This window comes from Esox lucius, chromosome 13, assembly GCF_011004845.1.
Source record: "Esox lucius isolate fEsoLuc1 chromosome 13, fEsoLuc1.pri, whole genome shotgun sequence".
NCBI lineage: Eukaryota > Metazoa > Chordata > Actinopteri > Esociformes > Esocidae > Esox > Esox lucius.
The window spans coordinates 29,085,214-29,107,416 of NC_047581.1; the positions used below are offsets into that span (position 1 = coordinate 29,085,214).

General features: G+C 44.9%; 1 protein-coding gene across 1 annotated transcript; it reads right to left on the bottom strand.

The window, feature by feature from the left end:
• Window positions 1–71: 71 nt before the first annotated feature.
• On the bottom strand, window positions 72–6,127 carry LOC105014565. Its single transcript, XM_010876993.5, has 4 exons — window positions 5,993–6,127; window positions 4,436–5,179; window positions 3,026–3,288; window positions 72–881 (listed from the first exon to the last, which is right to left on the bottom strand). Exons 1-4 carry the CDS (start codon window positions 6,042–6,044, stop codon window positions 555–557), a joined length of 1,386 nt encoding a protein of 461 aa, XP_010875295.1. The 5' UTR covers window positions 6,045–6,127; the 3' UTR covers window positions 72–554.
• Between the last annotated feature and the right edge of the window lie 16,076 nt (window positions 6,128–22,203).

Sequence of the window (22,203 nt, forward strand, 5' to 3'; positions counted from 1 at the left end):
CACACCTCCTCCTGAGGGTTTGGGATGTGTGTATTAGGCATTGAAAGGAACAAACTTGTGAGGAAATTATATACATACCAATACATTTTATTGGTGAAATTGACGATCAAGTCGATTGTAAAAAGGTGAATAGAACAATTGCAGAATATTTCGTGGGTCTATCCAACATCAGTGGATTACACCACTTCATGGTAAATAAAAAATGAACAATGCGCGTAAATTTCATATGCGCCACACACTCCAGCACAACCAACACAGGCACAGACATAAACATACCGTGTGACAACATCAAAGACCTTTCTGGGAGCAAAAGGTCTTGAAAAGGTCTCCCCCCCAACACAGACCCAGGTCAACACAACAGCCTGAAACGCAGTGCAAATGTGTCATGACGACCCAGGTTCTTGTCCTGGTTGCGGGCGCACCGCACGTGCCCGGGATTTAGAGGTGGAGAATTGTTAGATCTCTCAGAGATACCCAAAAAAAACACCCCTGCAACATCAAAACAGGCGGATGCGCTGGACCCGGGTCGGCTTCTCGCTCGTTGTGTTATTCTTCTATAAGGCATCTGATTCGGTCCTGTCTTTGTCCTTAGCGCCGTCATCTAGCCTGGCAGCCATCCCAGGGTTGACCTCAGCACCCCCCTCTGCAGCCCCGCAGACACCGGCCGCCGCCGCCATCCCACTACAGCGGTGGCAGCAGCTTTGGCGCGGCGTCTGGTTCTGTCTCTGCTGGTTCTGGGCCAGGTCGCTGAGGAGCGTCAGCACCCGTATCTCGTGCTCCATACGAGCCCGCTCCCGGCGGTCCTCCCGGTCCGCCGCCTCCCTCTGGCGCCGGTCCTCCTTCTCCAGCCACCGGGACAACAGGTCCTGCTGCCAGCGAGCCTGGCGGACGGACGGAGAGTTAACACAGTGAGGTATCCACCACAAGCCTGGCGACGCATTCATTCCGCACTGCGCAATTACACGGCAGCCATGTTCTGGATTTGAATCTATGACTTCACGAATGACCGGACACTCATAAAATAACACGCCTGCAAAAGTTGTCAGGATTGCATGCGTGCATCTAAAATAAGACTCAGTTAAGCATGAAACTGCTTGCTATGAGAGTGATAGGGTGCAATTCTCCACAAGTATATATATTTACCAAGTAGGTAGTTTTAATCCTGATTGCCTGAACACTGGTGTAGACAGACACTCAGCAATGACTTGTGCCTAAAAACAGCTCTTAGTTACACACTACTTCAGCCTTCTTGTTTCAAGGGGCCATATGTACGATTTTTTTTTTTTAGAAATGTCCTTGTTTTCCATGAAAACATACATGAAATGAGTTTGAATAAGAAATCTATCAAAATGAATAGGAAATAGTCTCGGACAGGGTTAGAAATAATGATTTTTATTTGTAATAATAATTGCATCCTTCAAACTTTGCTTTCATCAAGGAATCCTCTATTTGCATCAATGACAGCCTTGCTGACCTTTGGCATTATAGTTGTCAATTTGTTGAGGTAATCTGATGAGATTTCACCCCATGCTTCATGAAGCACCTCCCACAAGTTGGATTAGCTTGATGGGCATTTCTTACCTATCATATGGTCAAGCTGCTCAAACAACAGCTCAAGAGGGTTGAGATCCGGTGACTGTGCTGGCCACTCCATTATAAACAGAATACCAGCTGACTGCTTCTTTCCTAAATAGCTCTTGCACAGTTTGGAGTTGTGGTTTGGGTCATTGTCCTGTTGTAGGAGGAAATTGGCTCCAATCAAGCTCCGACCCCCAGACCATCACATTGCCTCCACTATTCTTGACAGATGGCGTCAAGCACATCTGATGAATGTTGTTCTTTGTGAGTCGAACACCTTAGATTTGTCTGTCGATAACACTTTTTCCCTATCTTCCTCTGTCCTGTGTCTATGTTTTTTGCCAATCTTAACCTTTTCTTTTTATTGGCCAATCTGAGTTATGGCTTTTTCATTGCAACTCTGCCTAGAATGCCAGCATCCTGGAATTGCCTCTTCGTTGTTGACATTGAGATTAGTGTTTTGCAGGTACTATTTAATGAAGCTGCCAGTTGAGGACGCAAGTCGTCCATTTCTCAAACTAGACACTAATGTATTTGTTTTCTTGTTCAGTTGTGCACTGAGGTCTCCCACTCTTTTTACTCAGATTAGAGCTGTTCTGTGAAGGGAGTAGTATACAGCGTTGTACAAGACCATCAGTTTCTTGGCATTTTCTCGCATGGAATAGCCTCAATTTCTTAGAACAATAATAGACTGATGAGTTTCAGAAGAAAGTTCTTTGTATTTCTGGCCATTTTTTGTCAAACCCAAAATTGCTGATGCTCCAGATACTCAACTTGTCTAAAGAAGGCCAGTTCTATTGCTTCTTTTCAGCTGTGCTAACATAACTTCAAAATGGTTTTCTAATGATCAATTAGCCTTTTAAAATGGTAAACTTGGATTAGCAAACGCAACGTGTCATTGCAACATAGTGGTTGCGGATAATGGGCCCCTGTATGACTATGTTGACATTCCATTAAAAAAAAGAAACATCTGCCGTTTCCAACTACAGTGGTCATTTACAGCATTAACAATTTCTACACTGTATTTCTGATCAATTTGATGTTATTTTAATGGACACATTTTTGTTTTATTTCTAAGTGACCCCAAATTCTTGAACAGTAGTGTAAACACAAGCATAAATGACCAGAAGACATCTGCAGTTAATGTTAAGTTAATGTTTCAACAGTTTTTTTATTCCTGTGCCTGAGATATTCCCCATTCTCGCCGGTCCGTCCATCAGTTTGCATTGATTTATAATCTCCTCACACTCACTTTAGACACTTACAGTACTACCCTCCCATCCTAAACCACCTTGGACGAGCTAGAACTATACCAGTCATATTTGGTAAGGGAAGAAGGACCAAGTTGTTTTATTGTTTAAATTCACTCTTAAACATTAGAGACAGGATTCTTTAAATCTAAATACAGTCAGTAGACAGTTTATTGAAGGCCGTGAACCTGACTGACCTGCTCCTGTCTTTGGCTCTCCAGCTGCACCAGTAGACCCTGGGACTCGGACACCATTCTCTGGAAGCAGTCGGCCAGGTGCTTCAGGGCAGGCTCCAGGGACTGGGGGTTGGCCTGGGGGTGGGTGGAAGGCAGGGTGGTGCCACTGCCCGTGTTGGGGCTAGACCCAACGGGCAGAGGGACAGGGGAGCCAGGCTGGTGTGGAGGTGGTGGGGCAGGTGGGGAGGGGGACCTGGAGCTGAGGTCGTCCTCCAATAGATCCACTGCAATGCAAAAACATTAACATTTTACTGGTCCACCGATTTAATTTGAAGCAGCATAAAGACCAGGTTAACTGTGTTAAGAGAGTAGCTAGCATGGTGCTCCCCTGGCTATGTGCAGGACAGAAAATGGTCTGGCAAGTTTTGAGCTCCATGGAAACACATTTAAGATGTTAGAAATAATAATTTACAAGGGGTGACTCAACTAGAGGACACCACCCGAACACAGACAACGGAGTACGGATGATGCAAGACCGTGCTCTCACACTGTCACACAGAATCTGCTCTTCAGCATGAACGCTTACATGAAAATGCAATAGAGTGTCAGTCACTGGGTCAGAGAAGATGACCCAGCCGTTCAACACGGAGTTGTCGCAGAAAATGACCCTCTGTTTGCTTACATTGTGCTTGCTAAACCATCTTGCTGAGTCTACCTTAAAGTGACAATGATAATCAATGGCATTTAGTGACAGCAGGAAGTGACATGGTGGACTACATACCAACAGGTTTATGGTAGTGACAGCAGGAAGTGACATGGTGGACTACATACCAACAGGTTTATGGTAGTGACAGCAGGAAGTGACATGGTGGACTACATACCAACAGGTTTATGGTAGTGACAGCAGGAAGTGACATGGTGGACTACATACCAACAGGTTTATGGTAGTGACAGCAGGAAGTGACATGGTAGACTACATACCAACAGGTTTATGGTAGTGACAGCAGGAAGTGACATGGTGGACTACATACCAACAGGTTTATGGTAGTGACAGCAGGAAGTGACATGGTGGACTACATACCAACAGGTTTATGGTAGTGACAGCAGGAAGTGACATGGTGGACTACATACCAACAGGTTTATGGTAGTGACAGCAGGAAGTGACATGGTGGACTACATACCAACAGGTTTATGGTAGTGACAGCAGGAAGAGACATGGTGGACTACATACCAACAGGTTTATGGTAGTGACAGCAGGAAGTGCCATGGTAGACTACATACCAACAGGTTTATGGTAGTGACAGCAGGAAGTGCCATGGTGGACTACATACCAACAGGTTTATGGTAGTGACAGCAGGAAGTGACATGGTGGACTACATACCAACAGGTTTATGGTAGTGACAGCAGGAAGTGACATGGTGGACTACATACCAACAGGTTCATGGTAGTCGTCACTGCGTTCTACGAAAGTGTCCTGCCGAGTTCCACCAGGGCCCGTCAGTGACCGAGGAGGGATTCCTACTCCGTTGAACTCGTACTCATCCGTGTCCTCTGCCTCTCTGTCCTCCTCCTCCACCTTCACTTCAGAAACCAGATACCGTGATTGCCGTCCTCCTGTTTCTCCAGGGGATCCAAAATGACGCCCCCCTCCAAGTCCTCCCGCCCCCTCAGATCCAAAATGATGCCCTGTTCCGACTATCCCTTCTGACCCAAAATGGTGTCCTCCTAATCCTCCTATGCCTTCAGGAGATCCAAAATGACACCCTCCTAATCCTCCGATGCCTTCATGAGATCCAAAATGGCACCCTCCTAGACCTCCTATGCCTTCAGTAGATCCAAAATGTCCTCCTCCTGTCCCCTCCACAGCACGGTTTCTACCCAGCACGGCATCCATCTCAGCGTAGTACCTGAAACTGCAGGGCTGGGAGTCATCCACGCTCTTCAGCAGTTTGGCTCGGACATAGTTGGCCTTGAGAGTCTTGACTCTGAGCCGGCATTGGTGGGGGCTGCGTGAGAAGCCCAGGTCGCACATGCGGGCTGACAGGTGTTTGAAGACGTGTCGGTTACGGACATTCTCAGCCAGGCTCTTCTGAACACGCTCGTCACTCCAGGCACACAGCAACACCTGGGTCTCCTCAACCGTCCAGTTGACAGAGCGCTCAGCCTCTCGTTTTTCTGCAGAAGAGTGGAGTTCTGTTACAGTTCAATGTTCAAACATTGTGCAACTTAATAATAACCTTTTAATACATATAACATCATAACAGTAGCGTTTGTCAATAGCAACAATTAATAACCTTTCAGACAATTTGGAAATAAAGGCATGGTATGCATCTGTACCTTTAAGACGTTAGAATTCTGCTCTAGAATAGAATGTTCAGTATCGTTTCCCTGACAACTACAAACGTTTAACTGAATTACAGGAAGCAAGTTCAAAGAAGGTGTCCGTTAATTCAAGGCTGCATAACAAGTCTAAAGCATGCCGACAGTACCCTACATGTTTATAATGTCTCCTAATAAATTGTCACAAGACCAGCAGAATGTTTGGATACCGCACCGTACTATAACTTCACTGTTAATCTTGTTGCCAGCCTCTTCCGCCCAAATGTGTATTGCAAAAGTGGGGAAGTGTGTACACTGTTGGTGTTGTTTTGAGAGTAGCCTAACTAGTACCGGCGGTGGCTGGCTAGCCTAGCTAATTAGCTGCTAACCAAGAGAGACCAATATAAGTTTCCGCTTGCTGGTTTGCGACATAGCATACTATCTAATGTCATAACAGGCAAAGCTAGATAACATGTGCGGGTTTAATAATGCAATTATATTGAAGCACTGCCAGTATTTGTAACTACTGCTATACAGACAGTTGCTAAGTTAGCTATCATGACTTTCGCTAGCTAACTAACGAAACTAACTCGATACCTTCAGCGTGTTATGGATCAATGAAACCATGAAATGAAAATCAAAACACAAAGCTTCGTCTCAGAAACTTACTTTTGGTAGAAGTTGTCACTGAATTATTAGAGTTGATAACTGGAGGATTCATCTTCGCTTTCGGAAATGTAAATATCCCGAGATAACGGTGTGATTTCCTCTCTTCCGGTTTCAGAGTACTGTTTGCGTGACGTCAACTAGAGGCAAGAAGATAGTTATTTAATGTTTAAACAACGTTACCACTGTTACTGCTGCCATCGTGTAAGCTACCATGTTGCATAGTCCTGCAGACGTCTTTCCGTTTGGAAAGGTTCAATTGTTCTCAGCTGATCAGACAAAACTGTAGAATAATTTAAGTATTTTATTTTTCACAATGCCTCTCATGTTAGATGAGTTGGCCAATGTCAAAATGATGCACAAAATATGTCATGGAAATCAAGATAAACCAGAAAAGGAACCAGGCAAGCCTAGTTCAGCCGGCCAGCAATTAAAAGTGATACATTTTAATTGTGTCTTTAACCACTACACCACTAGACACCATTGAGCATTGTGTTAAAATGACTAACATTTCTCATTAAGTTTACCTCCACCACAAATAGAATCTGTATGGCTTTTGCCACTGGCAGTTTTAACAGCTTATTAGCCAGTAATAGGCTTACTAGTATTTAACTTACTACTTGGAATAGTCAGAATTTAGCAATTTCGAGCGAGACTGAATATGAACTTTACACAGCCAAAGCTATTTCATGGCAGAAAATAGTGTGATAACTGACTTTTTGTCAGGTGAAAAGACAAGAGAATAGTGGAAACCCCTACTGCGCAAGGGGTTTTCATCTAGCCTATATTAGCCCAAAAAGCATGCACAAGTGTATACTTTGAAAATCCACGAGAAATAGTCGCAATATAAACAGTTTTATTTTAGGCTTACTATAACGCAGCAACTAAAGGTTGTAGCCAGCAAAGTTTTGTCTATCCCGGAACAAATCCTAATGTATAATTAGCTTTGACTGTGATGAGATTCACACCCGGGACCTATTGGTTGCAGGCCCGCATCTCTAACCACTATGCTATTTACCAAGGGTCACTCACTCACCAAGAGACTTTCGCTCTTCTTGGCCGGCTCCGCTTAAGGGATCCAGCAATTATAAAGCTATTGTTAAAAGCTTTTAAATGGTTTTCGTAGATTTTTGTGTTACCACTGGTCCAGCCGGGACTGGCCCAAAGGAGTGTTCCCATTGCACTTCTGTAAATTATTCAGGGACAGCTCTCTGGGAGCTGTCCCAGCAAAGACGTGGAAAAAAAACACAAATACATTAAAGCTTAAACATGTCTCCTCTATCCATCTCTACATGGCTATACCTAGCCTGTGGCATGTAGCCTAGCCAAGCTATCATGCCATTGTTCTGGATTTGAGGTGTTTCCAAAACCTCTGTGGCTGACTCTGATGCAATCAAGACTCTGATGCAATATGTACATTTCACAATGCAGTGCTTGGAAGCTCAGAACAGCCTTCAGCACAGCTCAATAACTAAAAACATAATCACTGGACCCAGACGTCTAATGGAAGTCACTGGAAGTCACTGGAAGTCATGTGTCTGTACATCTGGCAGAACACAGCAGGAAGAAACAGCATTAACTAAACACACACACACTGATATAACCACTGTCTCCACCAACATATAAGTTACCAGTTTTCTTTACAGACCTGGTTTCCTGCTCCTCAAATACAGCCTTTCTCTTCATTTCAACATGTGTGTGTATGATGTGTGTGTGTGTGTGGTGTGTGTGTGTGTGTGGTGTGTGTGTGTGGTGTGATAGACAACCATTCTGCCTATTAGGTGTACAATACATCCCAGAACTCCATCCGGTCTTCTCTCCACCCAGCCCAGACATCATTACAGGCCTTTCCATAATTTATTACCCCAATATACTATGATCACCTTCTCAGCCTGCCCTGGGAAGTCAAGCTATCCACAGCCAAACTGTTCCTCTACCGTGATCTTAAAAGAGACAGGCCTAGAAAACAACCTTGAAGTTCAGAAGACAATCACTAGGTTCTGGTGGTTACAACTTTTACCTGGTTATTTTAAAGGCAAACGGCAAATGTTGTGGCATCACTTGTCTCTGTCGACACCAGCCCTCTTTTTTAATGTTTGTGTGTGTGTGAGTGTATTGACATGTATTGATATTTGTGTGCGTGTAATGATGTGTATTGGTGTGTATGTGTGTGTGAATGTGTAATGATATGTATTGTTGTGTGTGCGTGTAATGGTGTGTGTGTATTAGTGTGTGTGTAATGATGTGTATTGATGTGTATTGGTGTGTGCGTGTAATGGTGTGTGTGTGTGTGTGTGTGTGTGTGTGTGTAATGATGTGTATTGATGTGTGTGTAAAATAATGCTTTTGTGTTGCTATCTGAACCCTCTTAAGAGGAATCCTCTTTGCTGTGTCTCCATTTTTACTTTCATGTTCCTTGACAGCTCCCACAGCCAATACTGCACATCGCTTCTGCTCCCTCCCTCCCGCTCCCTCCCTCCCTCCCGCTCCCTCCCCCCTCCCTCCCTCCCGCTCCCTCCCTCCCTCCCGCTCCCTCCTCCCACCCTCCCTCCCATGCCTCCCTCCTTACCCTATCCATCCATCCCTTCCTCCCTCCGGGGACTAAACTGAAAGACAGCATTAATCTTTAAAAAAAATATATATATTTTTGAAATATGTTAGGGCAAATCATTTACTGCCTCATTGCTACTGCACCAAAATACCATTTTTAAACGGAAAGGAAGCATGCACAAACCCATTTTAATTCAGTTAAAAACTAAACAGGAATAATCTGCTCAGTTTAGGTTCTCGCTCTTTACAATGTGTTTGCATATTTATTCTTCCCCCTATAACTGATTTCCTGTTAGTGCTGTCTAGTCCATAGAGACCCAGTTAACCAAAAGGTAGCTGGTTCAAATCTCAGATCCTTCCAGGTCAAAAAGCGGTCAATGTGCCCTTGAGCAAGTCCCCTAATCCCAATTGTTGATGTAAGTCACTTCTGAATGAGTGTCTGGAAACTGACAAAAAATAAGACAGCATCGTACTTAAAAAATAGGGTGGGATGGAGGCAACTGTAACTTTTTCAAGAACAAAAGGTATGAAAAGCAATCCAGGGATTCAGTGATTTGTCTGACATATTGAAAGGTGGTGGCTGCCTGTCCAGGACATATCAGCCCACCACGCTGTAGAGATGAGAAGCCTGGCTGCCTGTCCGGGACATATCAGCCCACCACGCTGTAGAGATGAAAAGCCTGGCTGCCTTTCCGGGACATATCAGCCTACCACGCTGTAGAGATGAGAAGCCTGGCTGCCTGTCTGGGACATATCAGCCCACCACGCTGTAGAGATGAGAATCCTGGCTGCCTGTCCGGGACATATCAGCCCACCACGCTGTAGAGATGAGAAGCCTGGCTGCCTGTCCGGGACATATCAGCCCACCACTCTGTAGAGATGAGAATCCTGGCTGCCTGTCCGGGACATATCAGCCCACCACGCTGTAGAGATGAGAAGCCTGGCTGCCTGTCCGGGACATATCAGCCCACCACGCTGTAGAGATGAGAAGCCTGGCTGCCTGTCCGGGACATATCAGCCCACCACTCTGTAGAGATGAGAAGCCTGGCTGCCTGTCCGGGACATATCAGCCCACCACACTGTAGAGATGAGAAGCCTGGCTGCCTGTCCGGGACATATCAGCCCACCACGCTGTAGAGATGAGAAGCCTGGCTGCCTGTCTGGGACATATCAGCCCACCACTCTGTAGAGATGAGAAGCCTGGCTGCCTGTCTGGTACATAGAAGAAGTCCACCATATGGTGGGCCCCCGTGGTTCCTGGTCACAAGTGGTGCACTATAAACAAGCACTTTTTAGGACACATTCCATCATTTCATTCATCCGCCCACTCCAATTACAGAATACTTAGCAGCCAGAATAGACAGCCTCTAATTCTGCGGCGCTTTCAGAGCTTTCAGAGCTTTCAGAGCATCCACCTGCCAATTATGGGGCAGATGCTTCGACAAATTATGGCAAACCACTGTAGCCAATGGCCACATGAGAGCTGGAATCTGCATGTAAGAGGAACAAAGATGTCCGGAAGTTGCACGTCTGTGAAAATGATTCCTTTCACTCTACAGCTGCTTGTCAAAGGCCTCCCTACCCTCCACATAGGGCACTAGGTAGTCTATGGCCCCTGGTCAAAAGAAGTGCACTAACAGGAATAGGGTGGCAGTTGACATCCATTTGGACACTGCTAGTGTAGATAAACAGCCATTCACAAAAGGGGTAGTGATGGACACGTTTCATCCATGGTGGCCTTGAAACTGCAAGTCGTAGCAACGTCAAAGATTGTCTTTATTTACAATATTCTTCCTGTGCCGAGAAACTCTATGTTCTGAGAAGAGAAAGCCTTTGAAAAGCAGTGCATCTTATTCAGTGGAATTAACAGGAATAAGTGAATGTGCACATTTTTTGACTGGTGCCCTGTGGGATTTGAACCCACAACCCTGGGACTGTGGTATAAGTGAATTTGCCCTAGTAGTACGTTTTAATACCGTATCCAACATGAGTCATTGAGTTTATTTGACCATTGGAGAAAGAAACAGAAAGAAGCTCATTGAGCCCACAGATGGGAGCGCATTCACTCAAACTGCATCGTCCAAGTGTCCCTTAAGTCTCATAAGTCTCTTATGCAGCCAATGTATTTCCATATTTGGGATTCACAGAAATCTCAACAAAACAGTGAACCTTTTCAAGAATTAAAATAATATCCCTTGCATTTAATCCTCATCCAGTGATGACTTCCTTGTATTGGAACACCTGCTGTCACTGTACCATTTAGATTTCCATAATTGGGATTGTCACAGGCACGTACTGTATATGATACCGTCATGAAGACAATAGGGACTTGCATTCCTTTCAGTTCATACTTCCAAGTTAAATTACATCTCTGCTCCATATGGCAATATGACAAGGTACTGTACGTCACCATTTTGGCATTTCCATTTGGTATTCTTTCTCTTTTGTCTCAACTTTTCTTAGTTCTAGAACTGGAGCTGTTTCTTGGAGGAAACTAGAATCGGAGAACAAAGCACTTTCAAGAGCTCCACGGTAACAGCATTGGTTAAGGAGGCCCCACCTAGGAAAAGAACATTCACTGCAAATGTGGTCAGGAAATAGCGACATTTGTGATACATTCTAAACATTCTTTACCATGTGGACAAATATCCTGTCTCCAATGTGACATCCTGTCTCCAACCATTACATTAAAAAACACACTTGCTTTAATAAGAAATGCAGTGGGGTACCAAGCAAAAAGTTACATTTCCATTGGTCTACCTGAAATTAATTTTATTTTGCAGCAGGAAGATCAAAATGTAATACATTTTTCTCAGCTTCATTCTCCGAGCAGCTACTGCCTTTTGATTTTTAGGGCAGGGTGTCCTGACATGCCCTGGCCATAACCCTTCACACACAATTCTGTCAAATACAGCTTTGTTCTCTTTCAAATAAATAAAGGGCACATTCCAACATTCTTCAAAGTTCCTGAAAACCAAGTAGCTAATTTCCTAGTTAGGTCTTGTTACATCAGAGGACCAGCAAATGTTTACATTGATGGAGGGATCAGAATCGGGTCAGTATGATTCTGGTTAAGAATTACCCACTAGCCTTTCACAAAATCTGTAGTTACAATTACTTACAGGCTGCACAGAAAGCTGGTTAGACCACAACCTGGGTCAGGGGAAGTGCCTGGAGAGAAAAGTCAAACTAACTGTTAAAATAATGGATTAGATCATTGAAAGAATGAAATATATAACTTGGTTTTGCGTGATTGAATACCAGCAGGCTGCATCAACCAGTTAGACCCAGGAATTGAGCTGGAAACCTTGTTGTGACTGGCCAGCTTCTCCAACCTTTAAGTGACCTGTCACCCGAGAATGAGAGAATGATGGAGTCCTCACAGTGGGGGGTCAAGCACCAGTCCTCAGACAATGCTGACCAAACCTTCGAACAGGTATTTGTCTTTGACTGGCCGTATCCAGACGTATATTCCCCCAGAGCGTGGGACACAGATCGCTTCCTCGATTCATCCTTTTCAAATAATGTTAAACTCTTCGTCTGCCCCCCGTAAATCATCCCAGCTTATCATTTCATAATTTCCAGTCCGTAGACCCCCAGCCGTCTCCACCGCCCCCCAACACACACGTCAACCGACCCTTACCACCCTGGAACCACGGGGAATGCAGCCCACCTAACTTACCATGGAAACCCCACTTGGCTGAGTGGAATGTCTGCCTGTTTAACTCCCTCCCTTGTGTTGTTCCAGCTCAGACGACCCCCCCCCCACGACTTCTTTTAAACTGATACCGACCACACAGAAAGACCCCCCCCCCCCCGACCACATCAGCTACCCTTACCCTATCCTTAGCCAGCGTCAATCAAAGGTCCACGTTTCAGTCCCAAATGGGACTCTCTGGTCCACTGAGGCTGAGAATGGTCCAAGGGCCAACAGCAGTGCTCTGTGAAGGGAGTGTGCAGCCACTGAGGAGGAAACCCAATACAAAACCCTGATCAGAACCATGTGGACGGGGGGGAAAGTCCACTGCTGGTTCTGATCTAACGGACGTTTGACCGAGGCCTGACTGACTAACAGTATGCCACGGCACTGCTGCTGTCTGATTTCATTTAAACGGGTTGAAGCAGAATGTTTTGCACTTGATGAACACGGCCACAGGGAGCATATCGTTTTCGGTCGGACACTCTAGAATACAAACTTTGACCCAGCAACTGTTGATTTGAATAAAAAATCGGACAGAAAACATTTGAACCTGTTTACATTTTTTTGAATCTCTTGCACAGATCTGGCCACAAGTCTCTGAATCACAAAAAAAAACATTGTAGTGTAAAAACATTATTTGTTCTCCAGCTTCCCCTCCCAGATCTTCTAACACCTGTCGTAAACAAGATTGATCCTAGACATGCTGGGTTCCGTAAGGCTCCAAACACAAACACACACACGCACACAGACACGCACACGCGCACACACACACAAACACACACACACACACACGCACACACGCACACAGCATGGGGCCCATCAGTAAAGCCAATTAGAGAGACACAGGGTCATTTATCCATCTGTGTTATGGTTGTAAGTGCTGTCTTTGTGTATTTGTGAGTGTGTGTGCGTGCGTGTGCATTTGGCTGTGTGTGCGTGTTACTGTGGACCTATTTTATGAGAGAATAAAACGCTAGATAGATCTTTTAGTTTGCATAATCAATTCCACAGTTTTTGAATTTACTCAGTTATGTTTGAGACAAGTCACTACATCTTTTGTTCAACTTCCTGGAGTCACTACCTCTCTTTCTCTACTTCCTGACTTCCTTCCTACTTTGCTTCTTCCACTTCCTGGTGTCGCTACCTCCCTTCCTCCATTTCCTGGAGTCACTACGTCCCTTCCTCCATTTCCTGGAGTCACTACCTCCCTTCCTCCATTTCCTGGAGTCACTATGTCCCATCCTCCATTTCCTGGAGTCACTACCTCCCTTCCTCCATTTCCTGGAGTCACTACGTCCCTTCCTCCATTTCCTGGAGTCACTACGTCCCATCCTCCATTTCCTGGAGTCACTACCTCCCTTCCTCCATTTCCTGGAGTCACTATGTCCCTTCCTCCATTTCCTGGAGTCACTACCTCCCATCCTCCATTTCCTGGAGTCACTACCTCCCTTCCTCCATTTCCTGGGGTCACTACGTCCCTTCCTCCATTTCCTGGAGTCACTACCTCCCTTCCTCCATTTCCTGGAGTCACTACGTCCCTTCCTCCATTTTCTGGAGTCACTACGTCCCATCCTCCATTTCCTGGAGTCACTACCTCCCTTCCTCCACCACTTCCCAGCTGCAGCAGTAAATTGTGCACACAGGTTTGCTTACAGTTCTTTTCCACAGCTTATTACATTTTGTTTAGTAGACACCAGGGAGCTGGTGGATGTATCAGTGTGTGTGTGTGTGTGTGTGTGTGTGTATGTGTGTGTGCATGCATGTGGGTACATGTGTTTGTCTGTGTGGGAATGTGCATGCATGTAACCAGGATTGCAATGAATTGAAAGGACTTGTAACCAACAATCACGGATGGGGTAATTTCCATTTCAATTCCGGCTATTTCTAAAAATAAATCCCATTCCAATTCCTTTTCTGATAACTGAAAAGCTGTGAAGAGAAGTGGAATGTTAGTGTCAAGTTGTGGCAGTGTGTGTGTGTGTGTGTGTATGTTAGTGTGTGTGTGTTAGTTTGAATGTGTTAGTGTGTATTCCCCATCCATCCTCAGGGGGACTCTAGCTGTCTGTTAGGTCAGCCTGACTAGTCAAGTGTCACAGCAGCAGACAAGCCTCTTCTCATCCCTCTCTCGCTACTTCCCTTCATCCTTCTCTACCTCCCCTCATCCTTCTCTACCTCCCCTCATCCTTCTCTACCTCCCCTCACCCTACCCACATCCTCTGGGTAGGATGACAGTAGGTAAAATAGAGGGAGAAAGAAAGAAAGAGAAAGAACAAAGGGAGACATCAGGCTGAACGCTGTGACTAATTTGGAGACGTTATGTAAGAGACAATGAATTGGAACTGATAGTCTTTATCTCTTCACCTCTCTCTCCTTCCCTCTCTTTCCCTCTCTCTCTCTTCTGTTCCCACTCTCTCTCTCTCTCTTCACCTCTCTCCTTCTCTCTCTGTCTCTCTCCTTCCCTCTCTCTCTCTTCAGTTCTCTCTCTCTAGCTCCTCACCTCTCTCTCTGTCTCCTTCCCTCTATGTTTCTCTCTCTGTTTCTCTCACTGTCTCTCTATCTCGTCACCTCTCTCACTCCTTGCCTCTGTCTCTCTCTGCACCTCTCTCTCTCCTTCCCTCATTGCCTCTTCACCTCCCTCTCTCCTTCCCTCTCTGTCTCTAGCTCATTCTTGTTTATTTCCAACAGTCTTTTTTCCATGGGTCCATCTGGGCCTGCTCTGGCATGCCATGTCGTACAAAACACTGCAGCCAGGCCGGCAGCACGCCACCATCCATCTGGGTCCATTTGTCCCATCATTGCTGAGGGGCATGAACACAGCTTCAGAGGAGGACTCAGTCCATCCACTCAAAGAGAGGAGCAGAGAGAAACAGAGGGACAGAGAGTACGAAAACAACCACCCACTCCTTTGAAACCAACTCAAAGAATACAGTGGGTCTCTGTCCATGACCATTCCGCTGCTCCCCTCAGCTCTCTGCTCAGCTCCTGTGGTCAAACAAGAGATTCATGGGAAAACAGACAGATAGGAAAAACAAGAGATTGTGGTTTGGGCAGGGAGACGAGAGGAAGTTTGTCTGAGGCTGAGAACAGAGCCGTGCAGCCTGCCCTGAGAATGAATCCAATCTGTCCTGTTCCACTCCACTATAGCACCCTATTCCCCACATAGTGCCCTCATTTAAAAAGAAAGAAGCACAGGATATAGGGGATAAGGTTCCATTAGGGACAGGGCTGTGGTCGAGTATTTACATACAGCCAGGCAGGAAGGCTATAGTGACGGTGCTTTGGCTCTTTTCTCTGAAAATATAGTTTTTGGGAGCTACTGTACACATGTGTTTTAAATTTAGAGCCTTCTCAAAAAATGAAATGGGTACAAAGAGATTGGCATTGTTGGTAGACACATTGTGAGAGCCAACAAAAAAAACAGTCCTCTAAGATGTGAAATAGGTTTGTTAAACATTTCCTTCCAATTATAAAACCCACTCCCTTCTGGAATCGACTTCTGTTCTTTTCTATAGCCTCAAAGCTAGATGGTTGGGCACAGAATACAGAATGTTAGAATTTTCTTTAGAAGAACCCGATTGGTAAGAATTCAGACTCTACTCAACATATCTGATACAGAAACATGAGGCATTCCTGGAATCATACCGGAAAGTAAATGTTGAGCACACCAAACCTAATGTCCTGAAGCTCAAACCTGACCTCCAGAACTGGGGGTAAAATAGGAGGACATTGTGATTGTAGAGGGGGATTCACGTAAAAAATATTTGATAGTACTGTTGCAGAAATATTGGATGGATATATATTAATACAGCCTCAGAGAATCATGTTTACCTTCCTCTTTGCATTACCTGAGGAGCTGTTTCAAAATAGGCATGCATGTCAAAGTCCACAGAGGCCCCTTGCACCAATTTATTTTATAAATGTACTTATCCATTAATTAATTAAGCGTATTAAATACATTTTAGATGTTGAGCCACTATTTACATTTACTGATGCAGTATTTGTACACTTTTATTTTAAATAGCTGTAATATTTATGATTGTCGGCCTTCTGTCTAGGGTGGTCCAGTGGTCTATGGTGGTCCAGTGGTCCAGTTGTCTACAGTGGTCAAGTGGTCTATGGTGGTCCAGTGGTCTATTGTGGCCCAGTGGTCTATGGTTGTCCATTGGTCTATGGTGGTCCAGTGGTCTATGGTGGTCCAGTGGTCTATGGTGGTTCAGTGGTCAATGGTGGTCAATGTTGGTCCAGTGGTCTATGGTGGTCAAGTGGTCTACTGGTCTATGGTGATCCAGTGGTCTACGGTGGTCCAGTGGTCTAAGGTGGTCCAGTGGTCTATGGTTGTCCATTGGTCTATGGTGGTCCAGTGGTCTAAGGTGTTCCAGTGGTCTAAGGTGTTCCAGTGGTCTATAGTGGTTCAGAGGTCTATGGTGGTCAATGTTGGTCATGTGGTCTATGGTGGTCAAGTGGTCTAGTTGTCTATGATGGTCCAGTGGTCTAATGTGTTCCAGTGGTTTATGGAGGTCCAATGGTCTATGGTGGTTCAGTGTTCTGTGGTGGTCTAGTGGTCTAGAGTGTTCCAGTGGTCTATGGTGGTCCAGTGGTCAATGGAGGTCCAGTGGTCTAGGGTGGTCTATGTTGGTCCAGTGGTCTAGGTTGCTTCCCCTAAATGTTTAAAGTGCCTTAGCCTGGGTATGAATACCCCCAAACGCTCTTTCAGGAAAAATTATTTTAAGCACCATCTTAAAACATCTTAAAGAAGCATGTATGTGAGAATACATAACCTAAAAATAATCAGGAATTGGCTTATATAGGTAGCAAAAAAATCACATTTGGAATGGATCAGTATATACAAGGTGAGGAACATTTGAAATTCTTGCTTTTTGTTTACTTCAAATACAGGATAACAAACAAGGTGCAAATAAAAAAATAAATTAGGACACAGTGCAAATAAAGAAATGTGAATGAAAAAGCATGATTGAGGACAGAGGCATGGTAATATAAAATGACAGTGAGGGATTCTGGGACTTCTCGGTTCTCCACCACACCCCTTTTTGGAGTGTATATAAATTAATAGATGACTTCACCTTTACTCAACCAAAAGTAGTTTACTCAGCAACCATCCTGTTTGTTTTCTGAAGGAATCCTGGCCCCTTCATGCTGTGTTGTTTAAGCAATGAGTCTGTTCAGTGAACGTGTCTGTGGGTGAAGTTCTTGGCTGAGGTCATTTTTGTCCTGTTTTATCTGGGTACTGGACATGCTGTTCTGATTTGTATTGAGCTGCTCCTTTCCTCCCCCATTCCTCCCTCCCGTCCTAAGTCACCCTCCCTGTGTCCCCTCCCATCCCTTCTATGTTTGGGTAGCCATGCTCTAGTCTAGTGTGCACGCTGGGGACAGGAGGACACTGCTGAGCAGAAGAACAGGCTGTGTAGGATGACAGCGTTCTGCTACCTGCTCTGGGACTGACGATTGAGCTGGAAACCTGGCCGGAAAAACACAGCACGCCCAGTCCATGCACACACTTGCACATGGACAGTCACACCTGTTTACCTGGCAAACGTCGAATAACGCCTTCCTAACAAAATGGCGATCCGGAAAACACAATACAAAACACAAGTGCTTGTTCCATCAGTTCCCTTCCAGGGTAAGACAGAGGATGTGTGTGTATGAAATCAATCCAGACTATAACCTCAAAGTAAATTTCATAGTAGCTCTGTACCAAGTGCTAAGGCCCAGCGCTAGAGTACAGAGCATTTAAGATACTGACAGATTTGAGGTGCCAAGAAGATCGCCTGGAGGGGGGATGCGTCAACCGAAAACAAGCTGCAGCCGAAGAGCAAAATCAGCAACACTACAGTGAAACACACCATTTATACTGTTAGGACATATCGGCAGAAAGATGTGCTGGAGCAGATAAGGGTGGTATGGTCTTGGCAGATCAAGAAGCAATATTGCCTCAGGGGCAGGGATACGGAACACCATTTCCACAGACAAGCCAGCCAGAGGGCCGACAGCAGCGTCTCAGATAGTACTGCACGGTGGAATGTAGTATGAATGGTGGAATATGCGACTATGATTTTTAACAGTCCTACTTGTTATCGATGTGTATATGTTAGAGCTGCGAATGAGATGAATGGGCATGGAACCTCTGGCCTTGGAAACTTGACTGAATAGGAACGCCCATTCTATTTGTTGATATTTCTAGGGTACGTGAACTGTCTGTTGATACGGTGAAAAAGAATGCAAGAGTTGTGTGTAGATGTAGACTATCAAAGCGGCTTACATGGCATTGTACTATGGGGGAGGGGGATGTCAATCTCAAAAAACATGTAGCTGGTTCTTGTAGCCCTGACCATAGATGTATAATTCCTAGATAAAACCGAGAAAGCCTTTCCGAGCTCTATGGGACTGGTCCTGCAATGCTATGGCAAGAGCCCAGAGGCTGAAGCAGTGTTTTTTGTTTCTCATTTTTCTGTGTACTTGCTGATACTGTTACCCTGAATCAGACACGTGTTTATACTGATGCAGGCATTAAAAGCGACTGATCTCACATACAGGGTCAGAATAATGTAGCAGGGAATGTGGACACCTATATTATCTAAACTGCAGACGCCATCTCCCCGTCTCGACCCACACATCAAAGAGCAAACTACTTCCACTGTTGCGCAATGTTAGCCTTCCATCTGAAAAGAACATCTCTTCAGATATCTTTCGTTGAAAATATCCAACGCCCTGTGCAGACGCGAGCGCCGGGATCGCAGGAACGGATGAGCGTAGCTTGTGTTTGTGTGAGTGCGTGTGTTGGTGTGATTGTTGGCGTGTCAGTCAACCATTGTTCATGAAAGCTACTGTTACACAACGACAATCTGGCAGCACCGTCACACGGACGGACGTATCTGTTTACATGACCCAGATCACTGGATTTTCACTCGTAACTCCACACAGTTCAATTACATTTGACATGTTGCACTGGGCTAAAGTACGGAGACTCTAATTAAATGATAAATATGTATTGGCGGCACATCGTTTTTTTTATACAAATCCCAACTGTTAAGCGTAGAATCATGTGGGTTTTTAATGTGACCGCAGTATGTTTTCCCTCTCCTTCTGAGGATTGAATACAGTGCTGCTCAGTGAGTTCCGCTTTAGACACGCATTCGCAGTTTTAGTTAACAACTCTGATACAAACAGCAGGTCATCCAGTCTGTGTCGTTCTGCGTAATTCTACGGGGGTGCCACTTGTGTACATTCAGTAAAACATCCCATGAAATGTTCACACAGAAATAGCTCATGGCATGACGCCTGCAAGCGTATCACAGTACCATCCCTGTATTCGTGTTGCAGTATGACTTTACTCTATATGATCTTGAGCTCTAACTGGCAAACACCTTCTGTACAAAATGGCAGACACCTTCTCTACCAAATGGCAAGGAACATAACACCATTTACGATATAGTATGAGGAATAAGCAACGTGGTTTCAGGGGAATGCGTGAACTATAATACGTAAACTGATTTTGTATGATGTGTTAAGTTAAGACAGTGAAAACCCACACACACATGTTCTAAATTCGATTTAATGTGATGTATCCTGCTTTTGTCTTCCTCTTTAAAAAAAAAACCTTGAGGGGGATATAGATGCATTATAGTTTTGCTGGACTGGAATGAAATAAATGTGTTAAAATGGCCAATGGCTACAAAGATTTACCTTCAATATTCAGAAGGGTGAACACATGCAGCTACCTGTATATCAAAATGTAACTATAACTCACAGTGAAGACGTGAATAAATACATTTACCTTACCTGAATTACATTAGGATTTATTTTGTTACATGGACAATGTTTAGTGGTGGATGGATATAATCACTAAAGTGTACCATTCTGAACTGTGAAGATGCAAAAAGTTATAATATTTACCAAGACAACACTCTTTATCTCTCTCTCTTAAACACACACACACACAGACACATTTATCTGTTCTTGTGGGGACCTTATCTACAAACCCATTTTTGCCATTCCTTTACCCTAACATTAACTTTTACATGTAAAACCTAATTTGGCACCCTAATTCGTAACAGTAAATCATGTTTCTAACACAATTAACAAAACATATTTCCCTAAACCTAACTCCTACAACAGAAATCCCATTTCCATAGTGGGGACCTGCAAAACAAAACTTTGTGTGGATTGATTTTAATGATCTTTTGTGGAGAAATTAGAACCCCACAAGGATACATAGCATGAATCAAAAACCCAAACGCCCAACCACCCACCTCTGAGATTTACAAAACGCAAACACCCAGCCAACCAAGCTGCCAGACAGACCATGCATGCAAATTTACACAGATTTATCCTGTTGTACAATTTAACAAATGACTTAACAAATCTAATCTGAGTTAATTGAGAAAAGCCTTTGTCTGCTGCAGGGCAAAGCTTTGGTTATGAATAAAACATTGAAACGAACCCCCCTTCTACACACACACACACCCGACCCCACCTAACTCAGCACACTGAGGGAGAAAATCCTACAACAACAACACCATTTTATTTGATGCCCCCCAACCTTACAAAAAACACTGTTTTATTAAGGTAAATGCTTCATCTCTAAATGTATGTAATGCACAAAGGCTTTTTGCTGTTTCCATGGGACAAAGCTAATCCAAAACCAAACATGGACAGGTTATTATACACAGGGTTGGTTTAGTTACAGGTGTTGTGGTGAAGAAGGTGAACTAATCTGGAGTTAACAAGCCGTTGCACTGCTCATCCATTCACACAACCACACACATCCATGCAGACACACACATCCACACCCACACACCCCCACCACACACATCCACCCACACACACCCCCGCAGACACACACATCCACACCCACACACATCCACCCATACACACCCCCGCAGACACACACATCCACACCCACACACCCCCACCACACACATCCACCCACACACACCCCCACCACACACATCCACCCACACACACCCCCACCACACACATACACCCACACACACCCCCACCACACACATCCACACCCACACACACCCCCACCACACACATCCACACCCACACACACCCCCACCACACACATCCACCCACACACCCCCACCCCACACATCCACCCACACATCCCCACCACACAACATCCACCCACACACACCAACACAAACACACACACACACAACCACCCACACACACCAACACACACACAGACACCCACACACACACACACACACACCCCACCACACACATCCACCCACACACCAACACAAAAACACACACCCACACACACACAGACTGACACATCCACACCCCACCACACACATCCACCCACCCACACACCCACTCAGACACACACACAAATACATCCACACCCACACCACACACATTCACCCACACACAACCACACAGACAAACACACCCAAACACCCTCACACATCGACCCACCCACACGCACACACACATACCCACGAAGACACCCCCCCCCCCCCCCCACACACACAAATAATCCTAATGGCTCCTATGAGTCGCCCTGTGAAAGGTTGTCCAAATTACTGAGACGATTGATTTATTGAATATGTGCAGGGCTCCATTGAAAAGCAGCGTGTTACGTTAGGAATAAGGTTCCATTTGTGCAGCACCCAAACACTCACCGGAAGGTCAGCCTGACAGGTTTTATGAGGCGAAGGTAGTGAGAGAGAGCTGGTTTATGCATAGCTTCACACTAAGAAAAAAACAACCGTTTGTTTCATGTAGACAGCTGGGGTGGAATGGAAAAGCTTTGAAGAGAGCAGACTTGACAGTCTCCAATGGTCTGTGGCCCAGTGTTTAGCCCATCTAAAATATGAATGACCCCCCCCCCAAATAAATCAATATATCAGTCAATATATTAGAAATTCGCGATTTCTTTTTATCGTCAACCGTTCCATCACATGCAGGGATTACGTTCAATTCTTCGGTTTCAACT

What these genes read in the sequence shown, in the direction of transcription:
- LOC105014565 (XM_010876993.5), bottom strand. Translation starts at nt 6,044, where the DNA reads ATGAATCCTCCAGTTATCAACTCTAATAATTCAGTGACAACTTCTACC. An exon ending in CGACTACCATGAACCTGTTG is followed by an intron (nt 3,289 to 4,435) that starts GTATGTAGTCCA and finishes TTTGCATTGCAG; the next exon opens with TGGATCTATTGGAGGACGAC. An exon ending in AGAGCCAAAGACAGGAGCAG is followed by an intron (nt 882 to 3,025) that starts GTCAGTCAGGTT and finishes TCCGTCCGCCAG; the next exon opens with GCTCGCTGGCAGCAGGACCT.